This window comes from Mycetomoellerius zeteki, unplaced genomic scaffold, assembly GCF_001594055.1.
Source record: "Mycetomoellerius zeteki isolate Tzet28-1 unplaced genomic scaffold, Tzet1.0 scaffold415, whole genome shotgun sequence".
NCBI classification, from domain to species: Eukaryota; Metazoa; Arthropoda; class Insecta; order Hymenoptera; family Formicidae; genus Mycetomoellerius; species Mycetomoellerius zeteki.
In genome coordinates this window covers 1,726,041-1,750,690 of record NW_017257409.1, presented here as the reverse complement: position 1 = coordinate 1,750,690, position 24,650 = coordinate 1,726,041, and the positions used below count along the sequence as shown (strand labels likewise).

Here is a 24,650-nt window from a genome sequence, read left to right as displayed (position 1 = left end):
TTAACGAGCCTCGTAAAACCACACAGAGATACTGAAACCGACGTTTGTTGTATTCCCTATTTTTTGTAACGACTAATTACGTATTTTTCTCTCGTTTTATATTCGTACATATATGCATTCGTTCGCATGCGTTTTTTTCTTCCTCATACAGGCAGTCTCTTTTGTTATTAATTAAAGAAAGGATGTGAACGGTGCATCAGCGCAATAAACAAATTTTTATCTTGTTTAAAGGACAGAAATTGTTGGTTATCCTCCTTCAAGGTGATGAAACTCCTTGTGATGAGGATATTGAATTGCAAAGCTATTGTTTTACGATAAGATCGTTGCAAAGTTGTAAATAATTTTTAAATTTTATCAATTTTCTCATTTAAAATATGTAGACAAATTCATCGAGAATATCCGTACAATAATATCAAAATCGTAGTTATCTTATACCGGTTTAATACATATTTATTACCATTTTATCTTAAAATTAATCAATTCATGTAATGTAAATTAATCAATTCATGTAAAATAACGAAAAGAGATATTGCAAATATTAAAAGTAAGATTATGTTTGCTCGAGATTTACTAGCTGATTCCTTATGAAATCTCGTAAGTGATAAAACTGAAAAAATCGTAATGGCATATATATATATATATATATTTAAATAAAACTTTTGACATTTCAAAATATAAAAAAATCTGAAAAATAAGATTCTGTCACAATTTTCATGTTACATATAAAACAAGATTGTCTTTTACAACAATAGATTATCAACATATAGGAAGAAGATATTATATGTTTCTATTAGTAAACTATTTAATGATTTTAAAATATTTTTAATTATATATACTATGGCAAATATAGAATTTATACGGAATATCAAAAACGGAATTTATTTGACATCATTTCATAAAAAGTTTTTGCAATTTGTTAAAGATTTTTATTAATCCTTTACAAAATGATTTACTTTTAGTTTGGAAAGAAGATTTCTTCCACTACGATGTACTTACCATACGGTTGTAAACTCTTACGCATGATGAGAACATCGTAACAAAGACATCCTTCTGTGCCATTTTTACATTTTGCTATTATACATTTTTAAAATCTTATGCGTGATTTATTGTAATTTTTCGATATTATCAATTACCTATACAGCAATGTAGCATTTTTTCCCGAAATTAGCTTTCATGATCTCATATATTTTCTTCGTATATTACACGATGTCGAAGGAAATCTTTCTTTCATTTTTAGTAAAACGTATTATTATTTTGTGTCACTTATTTGTGAAGTCATAATTATGACTGTTGATATATTAACATATACTTACGTATATAAAGTTGTATATCAAATTGTTGGATTCAAAAGTTAAGTGACAATCTTAAAATGTCTACAAGATATTTGTGAAATTAAAAAAAATACAACTTTTTCAATAAAATAAATTTTAAATAATAACTATAAACATATTTTAGTACGAAAAAAAATTAAAGAAACTTGTTTTCGCGATAAAGAATAAACGATTCTTAAAAGACGCTTTGCACCATTCATTGAACCGTTTAGAAAGAGAAAATTAAAATTTATTATTTATATACCAATAACGCAGCAGTAACATATTATTCTCTCATTTATCCTTAATACTGTTCCTAACAACATTGTATGTCGAGCAAGTAGAATATCGATAAAAGATCTGATATCTGTTAGTAGTAAATTCTATCTTTAAAGCTCTTAACTTTATAGTCATTTAGAATTAAACATTTATTACGAACGCGTGTGGTCGATTCAGCGCAAATCGCGATTAAAGTAAATGTGGTGCCGATGACAAAGCTTCGGAAAGAAATCAACAATTAGTGCCGCGAAGGATCGTTGCCGGACGAAACCTTTCTAAATTATTGAATCGCGTCACTGTTCGATTATGCTCGTTTGATTACGTAACGAAAATTGAGAGTGGTGGTAGAATTCGGCGGTTAACATTTAACAAACGACTGCCTCTGATATCGGATTCTCCGTGATGTGTATGGTCGCGGTAGGCCAGTCGATCTTCTTGCTGCAAACGTGATTCAGTCCTTCCAACGAAGCCAGTCTGTAATCGGCCATTTTTAACGGCGACAGCGGGGCCACTGTAAACGAAAATACCGGAAGATAGTATCTTCGATTTCGCTCAGTTAATTTTACCTCGCCCAAAGAGGCTATAACGCGCATATTATTACAATATTCGTTCGTTCGAATTTTGTTACGCAAACGTAGAAAATGACTCAACGAAGGATATAAATAAAAGAAAGCGCACATGCAAAGTAAAAAGAAACTCAAGGGTGTATTGTTAGTGGAATGTTGTGTGCGCATAGCGAGACGTTGTGGATTGACAAGGACTGTTTACTATTCTATATTGCCCAAGTGCGAGATTTTGTTCTATCTTTCAGTTATTTTCTTTTTTTCCGAAAAACAATTTTACAAAAAATATTCAGGGTATATATTATGGAATAAGTCGGAATGGATTCCGACCGGAATTATTTAATTATTCCCTATATTTCTATTGTGTGTTTTTTTTTAGGGAAAACGGAATAATTCCAATCGAAACTCCATTCTGACTTGTTCCACGATAGATATATCCAGACATGAGTGTGTGTTGTTGCAAAATGAGTTAATTTCTTTTTTATTTATGTAAAATGAATACTTCAATTTGGATCACCTGTATCAGAGTGTAGCGCAACAGGTCGATTTCTGTTAATATCGCAAGATAGTATCTTGCTATCGATTACACAGAACTATGGAACAGAAGAACTCAATCGGTAAAACCAATTTATCATAAAATATTTCACCGGGCATGTGATATAATTGATAATACTCATTGTTTGTCATAACATTTGTTCCTCTGAAATTCTTTATATATATAGTCGCACTTTTGTCGTTATAAAAATAATTTATGAATGTTCGTGAAATAAAATAAATATAGAAGGAATGTTACAGATGTAAAATAAGTATAGAAATAAAATAACGTCTACACTGATATATATGGAAAAATTTGATACGAGTTCGATTAGAAATTTTCATCATTTCTTGTTATCATCAGCATAGACAAGATCGATACGGTATTAGAACAGTTATCAGGATAATTAATTAAAGTTAATCTATTTCGAGAATCTTCGGGGTCCAGGATGGCCCAAGACATATAATTCTTTGTTAGTACCTTTCATACCTCCGAAAAAAGTTTGAATTCCGACTTACATAACATATAGACGTGGCCTAATTGACCAACTGCGCGCTCGACTCTCCTTGCGGCCTTCAATTCCTAATTACAATTACCTTCGGGTGTTGTCGGCTTCACGGGCTTCCGCGGGGATCTCACCACTAAAACGTATAAAAAATGAACACTCCTTAAAAATCATTGAACGGAACATTGTTATATGGCGCACTGAATTCGCAACTGCTATCTTTAAAGCATTTTTCGTGCGAAACATTGATAGGCCAATTGTTTTTAATAATTACGAGTGGAATATAGCAAAATAATAGTGCAACAATTGATTTGTTCAAAGTATTGCTGCAATACTGTGGTTGTTGTAATGCAGCAAAGGTTAATTTAGGCTGCTTTCCTTTTAGGAGACATAGTCGACGCAAACGTTATGGTATCTTTCTTATAATTCAATGAATAACAAAGATAAAACGAAACATGTACTGACTGTGTCACTTAAAAAGAAAGCCATCTTAATATGTCTATTGTCTTTTAACTCAAGTTCATAAATCGTAAATAATTTAACTAAATAATAAATTAATATATTTTTTCTTACAATCAATTTTTAGACATCAAGAAATTAAATTATTCGATTTTTCTAATCTCTCGTAAATTAATATACATCATTTTAAAATAAGAATAACTATACAGTCTGAGTTTAAATTTAAGTCGTTTTTAGACAACAGACACACAAATAGAATACTTATTAGTTTTAATTCTATAATACTATATCTTATATTACAAGCACATCGTCTTCAACGCAGATCGTAGCATTTGGAATTATCGGAAAAAAGGAAACAGCAAATAAGCCGAAACTAATTACGCTACTGTTCAGCTGAAATTGTTATAATATATACGTACCACTCGATCGATCCGAGACGCGTGGGAAATAAAGGCGCAAGTCGATGAACATGTATAATACTTTTTTTCTTATTTTGTCTCATTTTTCTTTTTCTCTAATATAGTTCAAAATATTAGTATGATGGCAAAATTCACAGACGAATTCAATGCAATCTTTTTTTAAAGTCACTTTTTATTTATCAGTCGAGCCAGTGGCTTTTTAACGATCATATAAGTACATGTTCGAACACGTATTTGAACCTCGGTGTAATCAGGTAACTTTCACTATTAATTAACACAGAGGTAAAGCAGTTTATTTGTCAAGTTCGTAGTACATTTAATTAGCATTGTCGTGATAATTGGAAACACACATTATTAACCCTGTTACACCCGAATTCAATTACGTTTAAGTATTTTGCGCCACTTGTACAACATGGAAATATTTGTATAATAACGTCAATTGCAACAACAGTTAACGACGATGAAAGAAATAACAGATTCTTGATTCTCAGCAATTTGACTGTCATTCGCAGTTGTTCGTTATATAAATTATTATAATTCCGTAGTAATTAGTAAAGAGGATCAAACTAAAGAGCGATACATTTCTGATACATAAGTCATTGTATGAAATTATATAATCAAGTCTTAAAATACATATACTATTTCGTATCGATTTGTGAGAAAGCATAGTGTTTTGTGATTAGTTTTTGTGATTAGGAAGCTAAACATAAATAAAATAATAAATCAGGTTTAATTAAAAGGAGCATTATTTAATTATTAAATTATGTGTAAATATATGTTTCTAATATTTTCATAAATATATGTAAGCACAATAGATTTTTAGCAGAAAGGTACACTCCATGACATATGGAATATGTGCGCAAAATATTATTGAACAAAGAAAATTTGATATTTCAAAATTCTAAAACCTTAACTTATAACAGCAGCTATTTTACACAATATATCTCGATTTAATATGTATTTATTTAGAGTAAACATATTGTTAGATATTGCAATGAATTTTTTCTAATATTTTCAAACGACTTGAGTAATCTTTAAGCAGGATTTCATCGTTTAAATATGATAATAAAATAAAAAATCATGATATTTTTATATATATATATATATAATGAGCAATTAATATCTGACATAGTCTACTCGTATAATATCTATCATTAAAGGAAGTACAGTCGGCTAAGGACACATTCATTCGAAGTATATTCATGTATGTAAAGTATTTTTTGCAATAGGCCAAACTTTAATCGTAACAGGGTGTAGCAGTCGGTAAAGTGAACCTAATGCTATAAATGACCGCAATCAAAATTTCTCTTTTATTTCGACACCTAGTCGTGCGAAAAATAATGTGATCACTTGCAAAGCCTTTGAAGTTTATTCTTTTTCTTGCGCAAATAATTATTTACAATCACCTGGCGAACAGATTGACCGCAATTTTTTTCTTTTGCTCCTTATTAAATGCATGTTATTAATTACAAAAAAATAGATTTTCTACGTTTATTTCTAGCGAAGCATCTTACGTCATTCTGACATAATTATTTTAGATGATTGGCAGTAATTACTGACATTGTACACTTCCGTTTGCAAGCGATCACGAGATACTCTCTTATGAAATTCGACGACGCATGCGCGTTTACTTATTACCAGTAAAGATTAATGAAAATTGTTGATTGCGTAATATGGTGATTAATTTCTCAAACGTGGTTCACGAAACGCTCACTTACCGTATCCTTCGCCTTGAAGAAATAATCGGAATGCCTCGCTTACTTTACCCGGTTGTTCTTCCAATACCATACCACAATCCGATATCTAGAAGAACCAACGTAATTGATCACTTTTTGAAATACATTTCGAAATAAAGTTTACTCTGACATATAAAAGTCTTGCTTATTATTATATTTTGAGATGTATAGTCATAATAGCACAATATATTATATCTGCCTTTAATGAGAGAGAGAGAGAGAGAGAAAGATATTTATCTTATTGGACGGTTGATATCATTGTAACATACAATACATTATATTAAATACTTATAGTATAAGCAACTATATACATATAAACACAATTTAATATAATTTAATATTTCCTAGAAAATATATTTAGAATATATTTAGAATTTCGCCTTTCATTTTTAAAGAAAAGTAATTATTTATTCATATTTTTATTAAATTTTCTTTTCTTTTCTGATTTATAACATATACCTTATAAGATATAAGATATTGTAGGATATTATTTATTTTAATATTACGCGCTTCACATAAAAAAGCTTACTTTCATCCAAGAACTGTTTGTCGGATCCAAACGTCCATTTAACGTTACGGTATCGTCGACATGAGGACTTAAAGCACCCGTGATGTTTATCACCGGCACACTAAGCGTCAATCCTTCCTTCTTGCGCGTTGGGTCCAATTCCCTTGTTATGTTCAAATCCGTGCGACGAACATAACTATCGATAAATAATGCGAGATTCGTTGGATTTACACGACGTTCAAAATAGTTCTTGTATACTTGAACCAGATCGTGATTCCGTTCTTCAGTCCCCTGCATAAAATTATATCAATTTAATTTTAATATATATCCTACAGATTAATTTCATAATTACTTAATATCTTTGAATTTATTTTATTATTTGTAAAATTGAATAATCAGTAAACATTTAGTAGAAAATGATTTTTTAAATTTCAATGTAATCTTTTTCTAAGCAGTATACTCTTTTCTAAGCATTAAGGATATTTATAACCAATAATTATCTTTCTAATCATAATAATAAAATTCTCTACAAAAATACTAGTTTATTTCTTGAAACGAAGGATTTCTTTAAATACTACTGTACTTAACAACTACTAGTATTATCACTTCTTACTATTGTATGAATGATTATTTACATGATTTACAACAGGCAATATAAATTTTAAATATTGCTTCTATAATATAAATTACATTAAGTCATAAATTTGTCAAAGTACTAAAAATGTAAAGTTTGTTACGCTAATAAGAAAAACATATGCAAGTTGCACGCGACTTTATATCATCAAAAATAATCAATGCTTCTATCTTAGTTATTATATCTGCCGATCAAACAGTTTCGAAGCTCGGCAAACTCATCGTGCGTTTACGATCTGATTTCTTCATAAAACAATGAAACTATATAAAACTGTAATAATGAATATAAAACTATATAAAACTGAAATAATGATAACATTCATTTAGCTTTGTTTAAAAATTATATTTTCTAGTTTTTCCAAATAACAATATTGAAAATTTCATAATGACTCAAATACTGCAGCTAGCACAATGTGTATGTATGTGTAGATTTCATTATATTGTATATTATTTCATTAATTTTCAATCAATTTTTAATCACGTATCGTGTTACACGTAATTTTTTATTTTCTTTATGATATATCGCTCCTCAACAAAACTAAAGAAGTGATATGTTGAAAGTATGATATGTATATCGTAAAAAAATTATTTACGTAACATGATATGCTTAAAATAAAGCGCATTTTATTTCTGTGCATATTAATATCAATGCACGAATAAATTTTATTCTATTTTCTATAATTCAATTATCTTTTCTGTCAAAAATTATGAAAAATTTTTATGAAAAATTCAAACATGAATAAAACATCTTTTTACTATGTACATAAGTTATGAATATTTATTTTTTAAATCGATATTTGCTGTTACTTTTATATTTGTTTCTTCAAAGGTTAGAGGTCGTCTTTGAACGCAATAATCTTTACGTTGTATAACAAAGCAAGCTATCAGTGTGATCTCTAGTTTCCATGGAGATATTCTAACGAACCTTTGAAAGCTTAAACTTCGTCGTCGATAATTCATCTTGCGTTCGCGCATGAACGCTAACTCGGTTGACATTATTTTGCGCCTCATGTAAGCTCGCAGTTTATTAGCTTCATAGAGCATACCTAATCTTGTTCGGAATACGATTACCTCCCATAAAAGATGTTAGAGGACAGATAGAAGGTGTTTGCATTATCAGAATAATTAAATAATTTAATTAAGTTTTATTCTGGATAAAGTAAAGGGTGTATTTCAAATAATTATATAGATTAAAGCGTACTTTATAATTTAATTCATTACATTTACGTAGATTTTTGCAAAGAAATTTATTATATTAATTATCTAGATAACAAAATAATTTTATTATTTATATGTTTAACTCAGTCTCTTACTTTATATGCTATATCTTTTTTATTAATATTATATGTTGTTCCCGTTACAAAACATACAGTGTGACGCTGAAGAGTTGTGATGAAAAAATCTTTTATAGTGACATATGTATGAAAGTATATGTAATAGATTAAATTATAATATAAATTTCAATACAAAATCATATCTATATTTTTACTCATGATTCCTATATTTTTACTCATGATGTCTATATGAAAATATTGCAGAAATCGTAGTTGTGAATGTAAATATAAGTATTTACTGATAATGTATTAAATTTTCTCGATAGCAAATTGTAATTAATTTATTAAAAAATGATCTACTGCCTTTGTTAATTTTCTCTCCGTTATAACAAGTGATATCTTTCAAAATCATATTTTTACATTTTAGACAAAACTATTGTCTAATATACGCTGAGTCATATATCTCATTTATAAATTTAAATTTAAAATGTTGTGTACTTACCCTGCCAAAATGATGCCACATCAAATAGTCAAGAACACCCTGGGTCATGCCCTGCGATCTCAGATGGCGTACATTCAACTTTTGATAACCCCACTCGATCCATCCTGCCTGCGTGGATACGCAGTTTATCAGGCACAGTGCATTTACTTTCTCCGGATGGGCGAGTGCAAATCTTGCCAGTATATTGGCACCAGCCCCGACTCCGAAACCAATTACAGATTTTATGCCAAAGTGGCCAAGAACGAAGAGCAGCTGTTCGGCCAGCTCTTCCATGGACGGATAAGTAAAACTGAAACATATTATCAATTAGTTATCATTGTTTTATGAGACAAATGAATATTACATATATGACTATAAACGATAAGAGAATCGAAAACTGATATATTAGTGTTTATCAAAGTTTATACGGTCTTTAGTGGATTTGGCACGCGGACAAAACCAATTGATAGAACTTCCGCATGCAAATCTGCATTGCAGTTTAAATTATTCATTAACTTGATATTTAATTAAGAGAGAGAGAAGGAGAAAAAGAGAGAGAGAGAGAGAGACTTCGAAATATTTTTTTAATATAAGACTTAATGTTTAAGATCTCCATAATTAACATCTCCATAATTGTAACAAGAAGATATTTTTTCATAAAGAAGCTATGTATTTTGCGAATTATCTTCGTGTTTAGCTTCATTGTCAGAATACCAAACATTGTAGTTCACTTCATCAGGGCGAAAACAGCCTGAGTATGAGGTTGCTCGTCGTCCTGATTAAGCAAACTGTATTGCTTATGAAATGTTAGCATCCTAACGTTTCGTAAACATTACAGTTCGCTAATGGATGCAGACACGAAGATAATCCACGAAAAGCTTATTTTCTTCATAGAAAATACTGTGCAAGTTTCAAAAATATTAAAATAATTTTCTAATCCAAACATTAAGCTATTTAAGATTTACGATCCTTCAATTGACATTACAGAATAATTATTTATTTGTTGTAGTTTAAATTTTAGTAATCTTTATAATAAACTAATGTAAAACTTAATTTTATTTTTACGTAGCTCTATAATCTTATTTTACATATTAATACGTTTAATATTTTCATTTACTTATATAACTACAAACATAACAATAACATTATAAAAAAAATTTTATTATTATTTATAAAAATATGCATGTTTTAATTTTACCGGTTGTATCTTTACTCTATATAAAATGATAGATTAAACAGAGAAAAAGAAGAATTATGTAACAAAAAAAATCGATAAATTTGAATCCTTACAAATGCATAAGTGGCAATATTACAATAAAGTATAAGCGTTCATATGCATATATAAAGAATATATAAAGAATACGGCTTTTATTGAATGGCAAAATTTTTTTAGATTTATAAATAAATAATTTGTTTTTTATTCTTGCACTAGACCGCAAATAAATAATTTTTTTTTATTCTTGCACTAGACCGCACTAGAACTCTCTTTCTCGCTTTCAGTAAATATCAAACATATATATCTATCTCACTTTAAATTTCAAAAGTGTACCTACACTAATTCAGTCATATAAAACAGACTTAAGCCATCACTGGGATATATTAAACAGAAATTGTGATTGAGAAATTAATTAGGTTGCTGATTTATGCAAATTGACCTTCTACACGCTCCCGAAGTTTTGCCATTTAATTTGGAAACACCCTGTATATACACATATACACATACATATACATATATATAGAGGAGAAGGTGATATTATGGCGCCCCAGTTACATTTTACACAATAACTTTGTTAATAATCAATATTTAAGTTTAAGACTTGACAATTACATTTGTTAAAATGTTGTTGAATCGATTCTGGATTCAAAGTTACAAAATATTTATTACTTAGGATACTATTAACAAAAATGTGGCGACATTGCATAATGACTCGAAAAAACAAATGGGTGGTAATGTGGCCTTCCATAAAAATAGCCTTAAAATATTAGTTTTGTTTAGAAAACAGTATTTGATTACAAAATTAACAAAGTAAAACATTTTAAAATGTATGCAAATGAATGTATATACATTCACGTAATTTCTGCATATAAGCTACTCAGTACTAAAAATCTCAATACCAAAAATAATACACGTAATATAAACTATAGATCAACAGTAGAGCTACAATCGATTATCAAATAACTATTTTAATATGAAAATCTCAAAAATGAGGTCGTGAGTAATCAATATCCATAGAGAGCCATATTAGCAAAATGCCATATTGTTTAAATTTGCATAACTCAAAATATATACAGTCAAATAAAATTTTAAATAGCAAATAGCACACTTAAAAATATATATATTCATATGATAATAGCTCAAGTTTAAGAAAAATGAGGGGGGGGGGAAGTAGATGTAATTAAATGCTAAAGTGTACCTCAGAAAGGTTTCGAAATACTTGAAAGTAAAGATGCGTTATAATAAGTGCTGGCTATTGAGTATTGATAATATTAGCGTCATGGTGTAATAGCGAGCTACTGAACTAATAATTCCATAAGTAATCATTAGGATTCGCTATATAATAGCAGAGATATTAAGGGAGGCCATAATATATACACTGGTCATAATACCACCTTCTCGTCTACATATTTAAATGATTGAAGCTCAGAAATATCTATTTATTTAATTCATTAACTACTAATCAATTTATTCTTTCACAAACTTTAATATGATAAAAGATAAAGGGAACTAATACTTTAACAAATTTCAGTACAACAGTCAAAAGTTGCTTTATTTAAATGCTTATACCAATGCTTTATTTAAAAAAATTAATTAATAACTATATTTTTCTTTTATTCATTATTTATAAAATCGACTCACTCTTCGGGTAGTGTCGGTGAGCCTTCCTCTTGTCCGGGTGCGTTTACATGGTATACGCAAAAGTTTTCGAGGAGAACACGCATATCGATGTAATTAAAGAATGCCTGGAAGCTCGAGATGTCTATAAAAATAAATTGTGTATTAGAAACAATACTATAAAATATATATTTTATATCTTTTGTAAGAGTACAAATAATTAATTAAAAATTTTCATAACACGAGTAAATAGGATTGAAACATTGTATAGTTTTACATTTAAAACGTTTTAGATATAAGTTATACTCACAGTTAAGGCCTAGATCGTGATAAGTAAGGATAGCTGGTTTCGCTCGATTTCCTTGCACCGCTACTAGCAAACTTCCCTTGTCGGTCTCCACCCTTTCTTCCCGTACAGAGCTGTCATCTCTGGAGAGATATCGCAGAGCCGGAAATTGCAACTGAATGTTTTTTAGCTCGATGTCATCCATGCTATCGGACGGCATCGTGCTACGCATGAAAATTTAACAGTTAATTAACTTTGCGACCAAAAAGGTGAAGGTTTTCTATTAAATCATTAAATTGTAATAATAATTTTAATAAACGTATAAAACAATAGATATTATAATTCGAATTTTATAAAATATGAAGTGCATTTTTCTTTGAACATGTTATAAACATATTTATGAGATGTTCGTCAGTGAAACACAGTTGTAAACAAGTAACTATTTTTCTATGATTTATAACATACAGATATTGTCCATTCAAGTTATTACCTAGAATATTCTTATTGTTCTTTATAACAGATCGCAATACACGATATTTATGAGTCCGTTGTTGTAGAAAAAGATAACAGGAATAAAACATATAGTACTTTTTTTTGATAATTTCTGACGTAAGTCATTAAGTCTCTTGAATAATATCCGGTGCTTTTAATTTTGTTGATGAAAGAATTTATAAAAGATATATCATTTGTTCTCTGATGCTAATTATAGCGTTGGAGAAACTGTGTGATACGTTTCGCATATTAATTTCGTCCTTCTTAACGTTTATACTTATCTTATATAGAGAAAAATATTTCGAAAGATTCTTCCCATATTTATTAAAAATAGATCAATTTTCTGACACATTTAATAATAATTTTGTAATAAAACGATATACGAAAATATTAATTTTGTTTGGAATATAAAAAAATATTCACAAAACAGATAAAAAGTTTATCTGTGAAATATATGAAGTATAAAAAGTTTATCAATTTTTCATTTCGCTTTGAATTCATTTGGTTGATTGCTGCTATTTAAATCACGTCGACTATAATTCTTGAAAATGATGGCACAGTTATCTCGCGGAACACTATGCAAGATTCTTTTTCTCGTGCAATACTCAAAACCGTTTGTTAGTTTAGATGTTAAGCGACTTTTTTTATCGTATCGATCTATATGCCACGCCCAGTTGGTTAAAGTAAAGTTGAAGTAATTTTATAAAAGTGCTCTCTTTTAGTCATTTTATTAATAAGCATACATCACATATTTTGATTATTACAGATTATCATGGCAATCGAGTTTGTCGGATTCAAGTTAATTATTTCCGATTCAGCAGCTTGGAAAATTACAGAAAGTTTTTATTCGGCTGGCAAGCTAATTAAAAAGTAATTTTTGTTCAAACGATTTAAGCGCGAGTTGAAATTATCTTGCTATACATACAATTTATTTTTAAATTGTCGGTAATAGTAGGATTTGAAATAATGAGCTTTATAATACAGAATTCATAACATTAACGTTTATCAAATTATACATTACACGCTTAAATTATCATCCCGACAAATGTTTCAGTATATGATCTACAACTATTATAGTGGTTAGTAGATGATAATTATCAGCTAATCAGCACCATGATATGATATTGAGATTTAGTTAAAACAATTTGTTCGAAAAATTTGCTTCATCTTGCGTATATGTACCATATTACATATATTTTTATGCTGACTTTTTTCAAATATTGTTTGATTAAGCGTAATAAAAAAAACAATAATTGCTTAAGTTAATATCTCTCCAAAATTATCTAAAAATGAAAATTTTATGCTCTTTTTATTATGTCATTTTATTATTTAATAAAAGGTTTTTTTTATAATAATGTAAACATATTATAATATAATATATATTTAATAATATTATATTGTATATAATATAATTTGTGGTAATATATTAATAATCAATAAAATGTAAATTATATGTAATGTTGTGGATGTCAGCTTAAAGTTCGTGCGAATTTCGCTCGTAAATGTTTAGAATTAGTTCGGGATAAGCAATATCCCTATATTGTTCTAAACGTATAACAGCGGCAACCACTTTAATCGCCCGAAGAGTATTGACATCCAATTAATCGTGAATTCGCTTAATGCTCGAAAGACCTATTTCGGTCCCGAAGGATTCATGGCGCCAACCCAATTTCAGTAGGACAAATGTAAAATGTCAGGAACCTCGTTTGACCTTTTCACACAGTCATGCGCACGTACGTACGTTAGGAAGACAGGTAATTTTTTAAAAGGAACGTCATCGAAAATATTGCCGTGCGATCCCACAAGGGATGCACTATTTTACTTTTTTGAGTTGTTAATAGACCGATGTTTCTGGACTATTGATCGAAATTCCTTTGTTCTATATAATCAGCGTGAACGTAATATATTACATCATTTATCCAAAGTGTAGGAGGTGCGTTTTTACGCGTCGCTTCTCCACGTGCCGACCTGAACACGAGCGACCCGCCACAACATTCGCGCGCGTTATTAAATTCCTTAGTTAATCGCTGTCTATGAGATAGTTTGAACGCGCGTGTTTACGTACAGTGGCACTTGAACCGATGCCGTAGTTAAATTATTTTCTGAGTCAGTATTGCGTTGCGGCAATTTATCATTAACATCATGAGTTTGCATTCAATTCTAAGATTTAGTTTTAATTTATTTATATTATAAGAGTGAAGAAGGACGGTAAGAGAACAATTAAAGGAAGATCTTAAAGGAATGTTAATATATATGTATGTACAATTGTATATATATCAACAAGTAAAACAGAAGAAAAACACAATTTTCTTTTATTCATTATATTATCATATATAACGTTAAACGAAAAGTTACATAAACATATTTGTAAATTATAGGATATTAATTATGTGATTACTAATATTAATAATCATAAGAGATTGTATATATATCAATAATGACATAATTAAAATATTCTGTAAGTTAATAAATATATTTGTATATCTAATATTTTATATACCTTTTTGTTAAGACAATATAATGAATAAAAAGAAATTAAGTTTTTTTCTACTTTCTATTTTAGTTTTTAATAAATACGAAGTGTAAAATAACAGTAAAAGGATATTGGCTTGTTTCCACGAATAGTTATAAAGTAAACGAATAGTTATAAAGTAAAAGCAATTGCTTCTACGGATTTACGACGCGTTTCGCAGACGGCGTCGCAATGACTGGCGTTGGAGATCGATAAAAACGAACGTGTCATCACAAATGCATTATGAAATCGTTTGGAAAGCTCTACGGAGCTCTCTATTGACAGAGATTTCGATTTGAATTGACTTCCAATTATTGAAATGATGAACGATATTATGGTAGTTTCCATAAAGTCGATTTCACTTCAAAATAATGCGCTCAATGCGTAATATAACATTTCAGAATAAGCGAAGTATAAAACGGAAATATACCTATAGAAAGTTTAAAATTATTGAAGCAATAATAAAAATTAAATGTTTCTATATAAACCTGTAATTCTTTTTATTTTAAATACCCCGAAAAAAGATTAAACAAATATACTCAAATCCAAGACCACACACAATCTTCGATCTTCTTTTTTTAGCATTAATAGTTTATATTTTATTCATCAATTAGATATTAGATTTTAATTCGTAATACATCAAAAATTGTAAGAATGTCATTGTAAGTATAATAAGGCTTAAAATATGTATAAGCAATCCGTCACCATAATAGAAAATTTTCTTATATTCCTATATGAATACGTTAACCTTCCGGTAGCATTGTATTTCAATTTAATCTATGCAAAAATTCATAAATTGGAAAATCTATAAAGAGTAGACACAAAAGAATAGAATACAAATTATGTCAAGCTCTACTTTGAGATAAATAATCACAAATCACGATTTCTCAACGTTATTCAATATTAACCATTGTTTTCTGCTAACTTTTTTGCTACATCGAATAGAAGGAACATTGTTATTTGAATAATAAGAATATTTAAATAATAAGTAGAAACACAATGTTGATTACAAAATCTGCCGAAATAAAGTTTGTTAGATAAATAAGGGATAAATATATATATATATATAGACAAATAAATAAAATTTGGTCGAGGTTATATTTTATTAGCATATATAAATAAAAATCCATTAAAAATATGAATACGTACTGCTCTTTCTCATCGTATTTTGTCGAAGGTTTATAAACATCGGACATTGCAAAGAAATTTTGTTTTTCTATTTACGGAATTGGATGTATTCCCTTTTGTATTTCTTTAGACAGCCTGAATTAAATCAATGCACCACTTGAAAATCAGAAAGCTATTTCGCGAATGAAAATAAAGTTGTGCTTGATCGTCTGGAAATACTGCGTTAAATGTAATCTAGATAATTTATAAAGAATATAAATATGTATAAACATCAAAAGAAGAGGCAGAAAACAAAATTACGATGGAAAATATAATAATAGGTTAAAACTGTTGACATATAATTGTTGATATGTAAAGTAAATAACATAAATAAATAGCGAATCTTTTACACGATCTTAGATTTTTTCGTATGAATTTATTTATCAATTCTTCAAACTGCACGCCTTACAACGAAAAGTATAGTTATATGATATAGAAGAAACATTTAAGTTTAAAGGACTACGAGACGAAAATTTTTTACTTTCGTAAAAATTGGATTTTAAATGTTACAAAAAGTGAACAACGTGTAGCGTCATCAGCAAAATTTGTTATATTTTAGATCTGTAATTATTGTAAATAAATCTTTACTTGAAAGAGGAATATGATATCCTCCCTCTAGTCATTTCGGAACAAAACATTGATTTTGTTTGACATGACATTTAATCGCGAAATATTACAGGATTCTTGAAACAAAAAGTTATTTTGTGTATACATGTTTAAAGTAAAAATGTTTGCTATTACATTTTTATTATAAAAGCTAATTATTTTAAAATATAAATCTTTTAAATTTTTTAATGCTAATTTAACAATATTAAAAATTTTATGGTATAAAAATACGTAACCTCTTTACATATTTTGTTTTACTCAACTTCTTTAATTAATGTTAATTTTCTTAAATATCGTACAAATAAAGTTTCACATTTTTTTCTTATTAATCTTAGGCTGCCGGTATTTTTTCGTTAAAATAGTGATTTTTTTTTCTCGAAAATTTTTTTATGTAAGTAATATAGGTATACATGGCGCAGAATATCGAGATTTGGGCAGAGCCACAAAAGTGGCTTTCCCGGCAGGGAACGTACGATCAAATAAAAAAATTTTTATTTTCTAAAAAATAATGTATTTGAGAGTTTTTGGTATCGCTGATACCAAAATCCAATTCTGAGCATAGATTTATGAAATCTCAAGCTTTAAACGTAATATTGACAACATAAATGAATATAAACGTATAGACTCATGCAGAGAACTTTCCTTTAGCATTACTCAGAGCTAATGAGATGGACGTAGAAAGTTTAATTCTTTCTTGATTTTTCTTTTTTGGTTTTTTAAATTTATTTTTTGTATTTTTTTTACTTTTTCTTGTTTTATAATTTTTTTTACTTTCTTATAATATTTTTCTTACAGTATTTTAACCCACACTCTTAAGAACCACAAAAGTGGTTTTCCCGGTAGTCTAAAGGTTAAATAATATTTATTATTTATTTAAATTATTAATATACATTTTTAATGTATTTTTTACCTCAAATAAAAGTTGAAAAAAAAAGTTCGTTTTTTCGTTGCATATATAAATCATTACGGTTCTTATCTATCAGAAAGTATTGCTCTTTTTTTTAAAGCACTGACATTTTGGTTTTTGTTTTTAAAATCAGGAATTCTATTCTTCCTTTTTATATTGCTTTTTTTCTCGACTTACGTTGCAATGCGAATCATGTTTGTGTTTATGAGCTACTTCGCTTTATATGCCATGAAGTTTATCACATACTTTTGTCATACTTATGAGAAGGTTCTATAATTTTATCATTCTTTGCTGACAAGAAGATACATTATCACATTTCCACGTACATAACAAGTGCGCTCCTATAATTAGTAAAATAATATTTTTTTTATTTTCTATATTATAGTAAGTCATTTATACATTTAAAATTCCATTCACGCGAAAATTGTTTAAAAAATTTTTAATTTACTAATATGACGTTTCATTTACTTTTAAGTTTATGAATAGTTTAGTTTAATCGCAAAAATGTAATGTGCGTTGTAAGAAACTCTTTGATAGAATCGGCAAATATTAAAGCAAACTATTAAAATATTTACTAGTGAGAGAAGGAATTTCTAGATATTCTAGATGTTGAAATTTATAAAAGCGCTTGACATTTTAATTATAAGCTTTGAAACAATGCGCTCTCTGTTGTTATTGTGTACCTATTAATTAATTTTATCATTATGTTCGTATGTTTCATAATTTATTTTAATTAATAAAAACTTTCTTTCCTCTCGGTGAAAAATAGACGTAGGAAACTTCAGTTTCTCATTTCTAACAAAGCTCACTGGATGATTTTATTTCATGTTCTGTAATAATAATGCGTAAAGAGTAAAATAATAATAATGCTTATATAACGAGTTATCACAACGACATAGAAATTCGCCATTAATGGTATCAGATGCCGTTTGAATTTCCAAGTACAGTTAATTTGCGTGCATGAGAGGTTTCCCGTATCTCCGGCACGTCACTCAACTGCTTCCGGCCAGAGTTAAGTCTGACCCTGTTCTTCTTCCTACTCTATCGTATAATTAAAGTATAATGCCTTATGTATATTAATGTATTTAATATTAATGTAATTAATATTATTAATATTATTATTAATATAATAATAGTATGTAAAGTTAGAATCTTTTTAATAAGAATTTATTTTAGTAAACTATACAGCCGAGCAACAATTACATGAACGCATCAAGTGATACTACTCGCGTTTGTACAAAATGTTATATAAAATAGAAAAAATTGTTTTCTTACAAAGTTTGTATACTGAATAAAGTAGCGCAGTTTTCAATGAATAATTTATAAAAAAATGTTTTATGTTATTATAGTTTACTATATTAATATATTGATTGTGATGGTAATTTAACACGAATTTGTGTTGAACATAATATATATATATATGTATAACAATATTTACTTATATTACTTACTAATAATTTTTATTATAATTATATATTTTTAATAATAATAAAAAAAAGTTCAATGAAATACGAAGATCTCATTTTTTATGTTTATTATAAATAAGTCATGACTTTCGGAAAGTATTATGTACTATCATTATATATAAAATACATATGTGATTAGAATGTATAATTAAATTTAATTAAATCATGTTTTACGAAATACACATAAATTTTATGAAAGACACTACATGTGTTTTATAATTTTTTAACATAAATTGATTTAATTAAATTAAAATTGAAAAAGATATTTTTTATTATTTATACAAAATAAAAAATTGTATTAGAATGTTATATGTTATAAGTTACCAGAATTATAGTGATGATTAAATAAGACATTGTATTATAAATTAGTTTTATAATATAAAACTAAAAAAATTTTGGACAAGTAACTCTTAAAGTAAGAGTTTCTTACAACTTTTCTTATAATTTTTTATGAAATTGAATCCGAATCTGTAAGTGAAAATGTTTTTAAAAAAATGAGGAAAAAAAATGGAAAAAATGAAAATTGAAATTTCTCAAAAACGCAATTTAACTGTCTTTGAAAATTCGTAAATAATAACTCAACATGCTGGAGACTTTGAGAAAGATTTACATCACTTTGATTTGTAAAAGAGATTTATTTATTTATAATATATAAAAAAATTATTATATATATTAACTATAGAAATTTCAATAATATTAGTAATCTATAGGAGGAGTAAATCATACTTTATAAAATTATACTTTTGTCATACATTTGTCAAAGAAAATTGAACAAACCAAAGCAGATATCTCGAACTGAGAAATTGTACTATATATCTATAGAATTCGCGGGACAAAGGACTGATCCTGGTTTTAAACTGAGATCCTACTTTCGAGTTTCTAGGAATAGCTCACGTTGAATGGTTGAATATTCGACTGACTTGTTGAAAGCACTCACCCAGATGAAAAAAGAGCAATGAAATATCTCTGAAAGTTGGATTTTGTTCTTACATTTTACGACTTTAAAACGTAAAAAAAATCCGTCACATTTAAATTAATCGCGAAATAATGAAGCAAGCGTAAAATGTGAATCGAAGAATATACAATAACTTATCAAATATATAAAGCTGTTGGCAAAATAAAATTGGATATAAATTTTAAAGTGAAATAAGAAATAAAAATTAATAAGTATAACAATATATACAGTTGAATTCTTTCGTTTTAATTTATTATATATATATATATATAATTTTAAATTATTTTTATCATCTTTTTTTTACATTTTACTTAACTTCCTTCTGCATTATATAATGGTCAGTTATTTTTCTTCTTATTGAAAGACTGACTGCGTTTGGACCTTCACCCTTCATTCTATCTTTATAATTTATTACACGCGGAAGGAAGATAGAATAAAGCTTATTGCGCGTAATCGTCTAAACCAAACGTAGCCAGGTCTGTTCTTTATCGATAAACTCTCTGAACTGATGCACGCTGGTGCAATAAGTTAAAACGAAACAAATATAGATTGTTTCACTTCAGTTTATTGTATCGTGTGCACTAGTTGGTAGTGCAAAGAGTTCTTCGGTAAAGAATGAACCTAGTGTGTTATATCACTTGAAACGTTTGAATTGTTTCTGTATCCTTATTATCAAGCTTACGTTTAAAAAATGACTAATTTATCTAGTTGTTAATATTATAAAGATTTTTGCAAATTGTAAATTTTTTTATATTCACTAAAAGTCTGTTTTCTGTCTAACTTTTTTTTAAACATAGTTAAGAAAATTTTATAACAATTTTTATCCAATTAAAGTAAGCTTTTATAATTACTTAATTAATTTAAAATTATACATGTATTTGCTTGGCAAAGTTGAAAATAAATCTCGACGTAAAATTTTTAAGAAATAATAAATAACATTAATACGATATTATTAAAAGTGACGAATCAACTACAATCTATAACCGAGTAACATCATAAAAGAGCACTAGATATGTCGCTACGTGATATTCCGCTACCCTTTTTATCGATCGATTGACCGAAGTACGCAGATAGATTTTTTCTGATTGCAATTGCTTGTTGTAAGACGAAGCCTCACGATAAAGATCAACTTACTGTCTTCCACTCTACCGATCCGTTGTGAGCCAAGGCAAGCAAATAAATCTCTATTTACCGCAAACACAAGCATAATACAGAACACGCTGTAAACAGAGCCGTATTCAAGCACCGACTATTTCAGCTACACAGACGTCTAGCAAGGAATGAACTAACTATTATTAATAACATTCGTACGCGTTTTTAATTAAAAATCACCCTTCGCAATCTACAATAGTATCTTAGTAGATATTGTACTTATATATACACACATACACACACACACACACACACACACACACACACACACACACACACATATATATATACATATATAGGTAGTATTTTAGATTGCTGCATGTCTATACAAATAATTTTCAAATTAACTTCTACATGTTAATGCTCTAGCTAAATTACATTAATTATTCATTCCATGCATCACTTGTAGTGAAAAATTCGATCTATTTACCTTTAATCTTCAGTCTCATATATAAAATGCTGCCGTTTAATTTCTATCAATCTCTATATATCTATGTAAATATGTGTATATGTGTACATTAAGATAATTTGTATTAAAAGATTAGAATAGAAAATAAAAACTTGCGGAGCGCACACGAATATCAACTGATATGTCATCTTTATTAGAAAGTAAAGCTCTTTTAAATGTATACCAAAGGATCGAAATGGAACTGGCGTAATGTTAAGTTATGTCGAGTGAATTTCTAGCGAAAGTAGAGCAAACACTGACATGTACGATGTATGCGGTCATATCATAAGGGATTGTTACATTTCGACCTTCTGTCAGAATAATTTATTATTGTCTTAAGTAATTGATAATACATACGTTGAATCAATATAAGTTGAAATTAATTTTCAGTAAAAGAAAAACAAAATTAATGTCGAAAAATGTGACAATTAACAAAGACTTTTTATTAAATTGACAAAGAATTTTATCAGTGACTCAGATTGTGCCTCGATCGATATTTGTCGGCTTTCTTCATGACGTAAAAAAAGCAGTGACCTATTAAGTATTAAAGAGAAATTTACACGCTTCATCTTATGTCTATATAAGATGGAGCTTGTAAATTGTGAAACCGGCTTGTGCAAGAAAAAAAATTATGCAAAATGAATTATATTTAATTACAAGTAGGTTTTTAAATTTTCCATAAATGCATATATATTTTCTTTTAAAACTTTTTACGCTCATTTTTATGTAAATATTGTTATCAGTAATCATTATGAGCGATATGGGACAATTTTTTTATAAAAATATTTTTAACAATATTATTATATTATAGTATAAAATTTATTAAGGTTACGCATGTTAGTGAGAATATTTAAATTAACATGACACACACACCTAGAAATGTAAAAACATAAGACTTGCAATATATATATTTTGATCAATAAAAACATATTGGATTTTAAAAGTAGACTAAAAAGTTATATTTTAAAATTTTCAAATGGGATTGATCAGAGTTATATATGTCGAACCTTTTCACAGATAATTGTTTTGATTATGTAGTAAATGAATAAAATTAATCTTTCTTTGATTTGTTAAATTTATAATAAAATTAAATTTATATCATAAAGTATTATTTTGTTAGAAAACACATTTATATATAACAATATTTTTAAATACTATTTATTACAAAAAAATTGTACATTTTAAAAAAAAATCCACGTACACGCGTACATTATATACTCGAAAAGATTTAAACAGACCGTATCAATGCAACTAAAGGTATTCTCGTTTTTGTTTTTCTAAAAGTGTCTTGTTTGCGCACTTAAGATTAAAATAGATGGGACACGTAAACCTTTAAGAATGATTGTTTTTGATGCGACGTTACACATGACATCACTGAACAATAGAGCGTCCGTATCATGATCCGATCTTAATAGTAATTAATTAATCTTAATTTCGGCGTTAATTACTTTGTTATGAGAACCTGTCGAGAGAAGCATAGGGTTTCGTCCTTTCTCCCAAAATATAGAGCGTCTTTGCTCGAAGACTAATATGAAAGAGGAGAAGTCGGCGGAGAATTACGTCGTTAACCTCAGAGAGCTCCTAAGCTGGCTGTTGCGTGGAACATGCTACTAAACTTCCTCCAATTTGTTCATTTAATACATTGACACATTTTCAAATAAGATTTTCCTATAATTTCAAACGTTAGCATCAATGTTATCATTTACGTTATAATATTATAGTTTGCATTATAATTGGTTTGTTATAAACATTTTATAATAATGCAAAATAGAAAATTTTTTATGATATTAAGCTAGTTGAAAATTAATGCGTTCGAATTTAAATGCACATTAAAATAAATTCGAGGAAGAAATACATTTAAATAAAAGGAACAGCGACATTTATTTGAGTTTGTCATTTAATATTTCTATGTATGTTAATTCTTTTTTTAAAAGCATTTCTATTATTATATTATTATATATTTATACACTGAGAAAAGAAATTGCAATTAGCATAATTGAACTACAATTTATAGTCATTTATATAATTTTTTGATGAAATTATGAATATAATTATTATTACACTGACATTATATCAGTAATAACTATAACAGTGAAGCTTTTAACCGTAATTATTTTGCTTCGCAATTGTAGTCCGTAAATATCAAACACTTTTCTTTTAGTGTAAGTTAATATTTATACATCGGTTGAATATCTTATATATACATATATGTTTTAAACGATAAAAACTATGAAAAAATGCTTTGATTATATATGCCAACGTGCAGAAATGTAATTAGCGATAATGGAATGCGTTAGCCAAGACTCACATTTAATGTCTCATTGAGTTCTGTGATTGGCCAACTCCGCCTACGTTAATTGTTTGAAGCAATTATGTGACGGAAGTGTTATTGACTGTTCTGTAGTTTGTTTTATTTCCATTATATCCGATAGAAATCGTTAAAACTTATAAATTTGCTATCTGATGTTATAATATTTTAAGACTATGTGTGTGAAATGATTATTATTATTTAATAGCGTTAACTCCATTAGCTTTGTCACTTCTTTAATAAGAATATAAATGAGTAGAAGCTAGAGCCTCATAGAAAGAAAACTTGGTTTAACTTGTAAAGTAACAACTTCTTGTCGAGTTCTATTGTGATGAAACAAGTACAGGATTCATAATTTAAAGAAACATTTTCAAAATTTGATAATCCTATATAACCTAAAGCGAAACTTGATCTCAACTTTACATTTACATTCAAATCAGGAAGCCATCAAGAGTGACACGACTTTATAAGAATCATGAAGTAGTTCGATTAATAGCTTAAACATCGAAAGTTTAGAAACTTCCATTAAACTGCCTTAAATAATTAAACTTCATTGCTAAACTTCAATATAGGTCACCGTTCTAAATAGCAGCTGGATGTCATATTAAATCACGCTGTTAAACCAATATCGTATAATAGAAGAACAATATATGACTACTACGTCGCACATTATACTGCGGCTTTGTTTCTTGCCAGCTTAGTATAATATATCGTGTCGTTTCTTCTATGTAATGTCCAGTTCAATTTTCCTGGTAAAATCCATCTTCAATTGTTGTGCTTTTACAACTGCTTATACATATATATATGTACAGTTTA

At 28.1% G+C, this 24,650-nt stretch overlaps 1 protein-coding gene across 9 annotated transcripts in view; it reads right to left on the bottom strand.

Annotated features, from left to right (window-relative positions):
• Positions 1 to 1,488: 1,488 nt before the first annotated feature.
• Positions 1,489 to 24,650, bottom strand: part of MESK2 (misexpression suppressor of KSR 2) — a 35,995-nt gene continuing 12,833 nt past the window's right edge. For 7 of the 9 annotated variants that reach the window (XM_018453953.1, XM_018453958.1, XM_018453955.1 and 4 more), the window contains 7 exons: positions 11,846 to 12,045; positions 11,560 to 11,680; positions 8,724 to 9,012; positions 6,336 to 6,605; positions 5,789 to 5,873; positions 3,284 to 3,328; positions 1,489 to 2,100 (listed from right to left, as the gene is read on the bottom strand). In XM_018453953.1, coding sequence (XP_018309455.1) covers positions 1,955 to 2,100; positions 3,284 to 3,328; positions 5,789 to 5,873; positions 6,336 to 6,605; positions 8,724 to 9,012; positions 11,560 to 11,680; positions 11,846 to 12,045 — 1,156 coding nt within the window. In that variant the 3' untranslated portion in view covers positions 1,489 to 1,954. Of the gene's footprint in view, positions 2,101 to 3,205; positions 3,329 to 5,788; positions 5,874 to 6,335; positions 6,606 to 8,723; positions 9,013 to 11,559; positions 11,681 to 11,845; positions 12,046 to 24,650 lie in introns of all 9 variants that reach the window. The other 2 variants (XR_001936799.1, XM_018453956.1) reach the window with 2 other exon arrangements.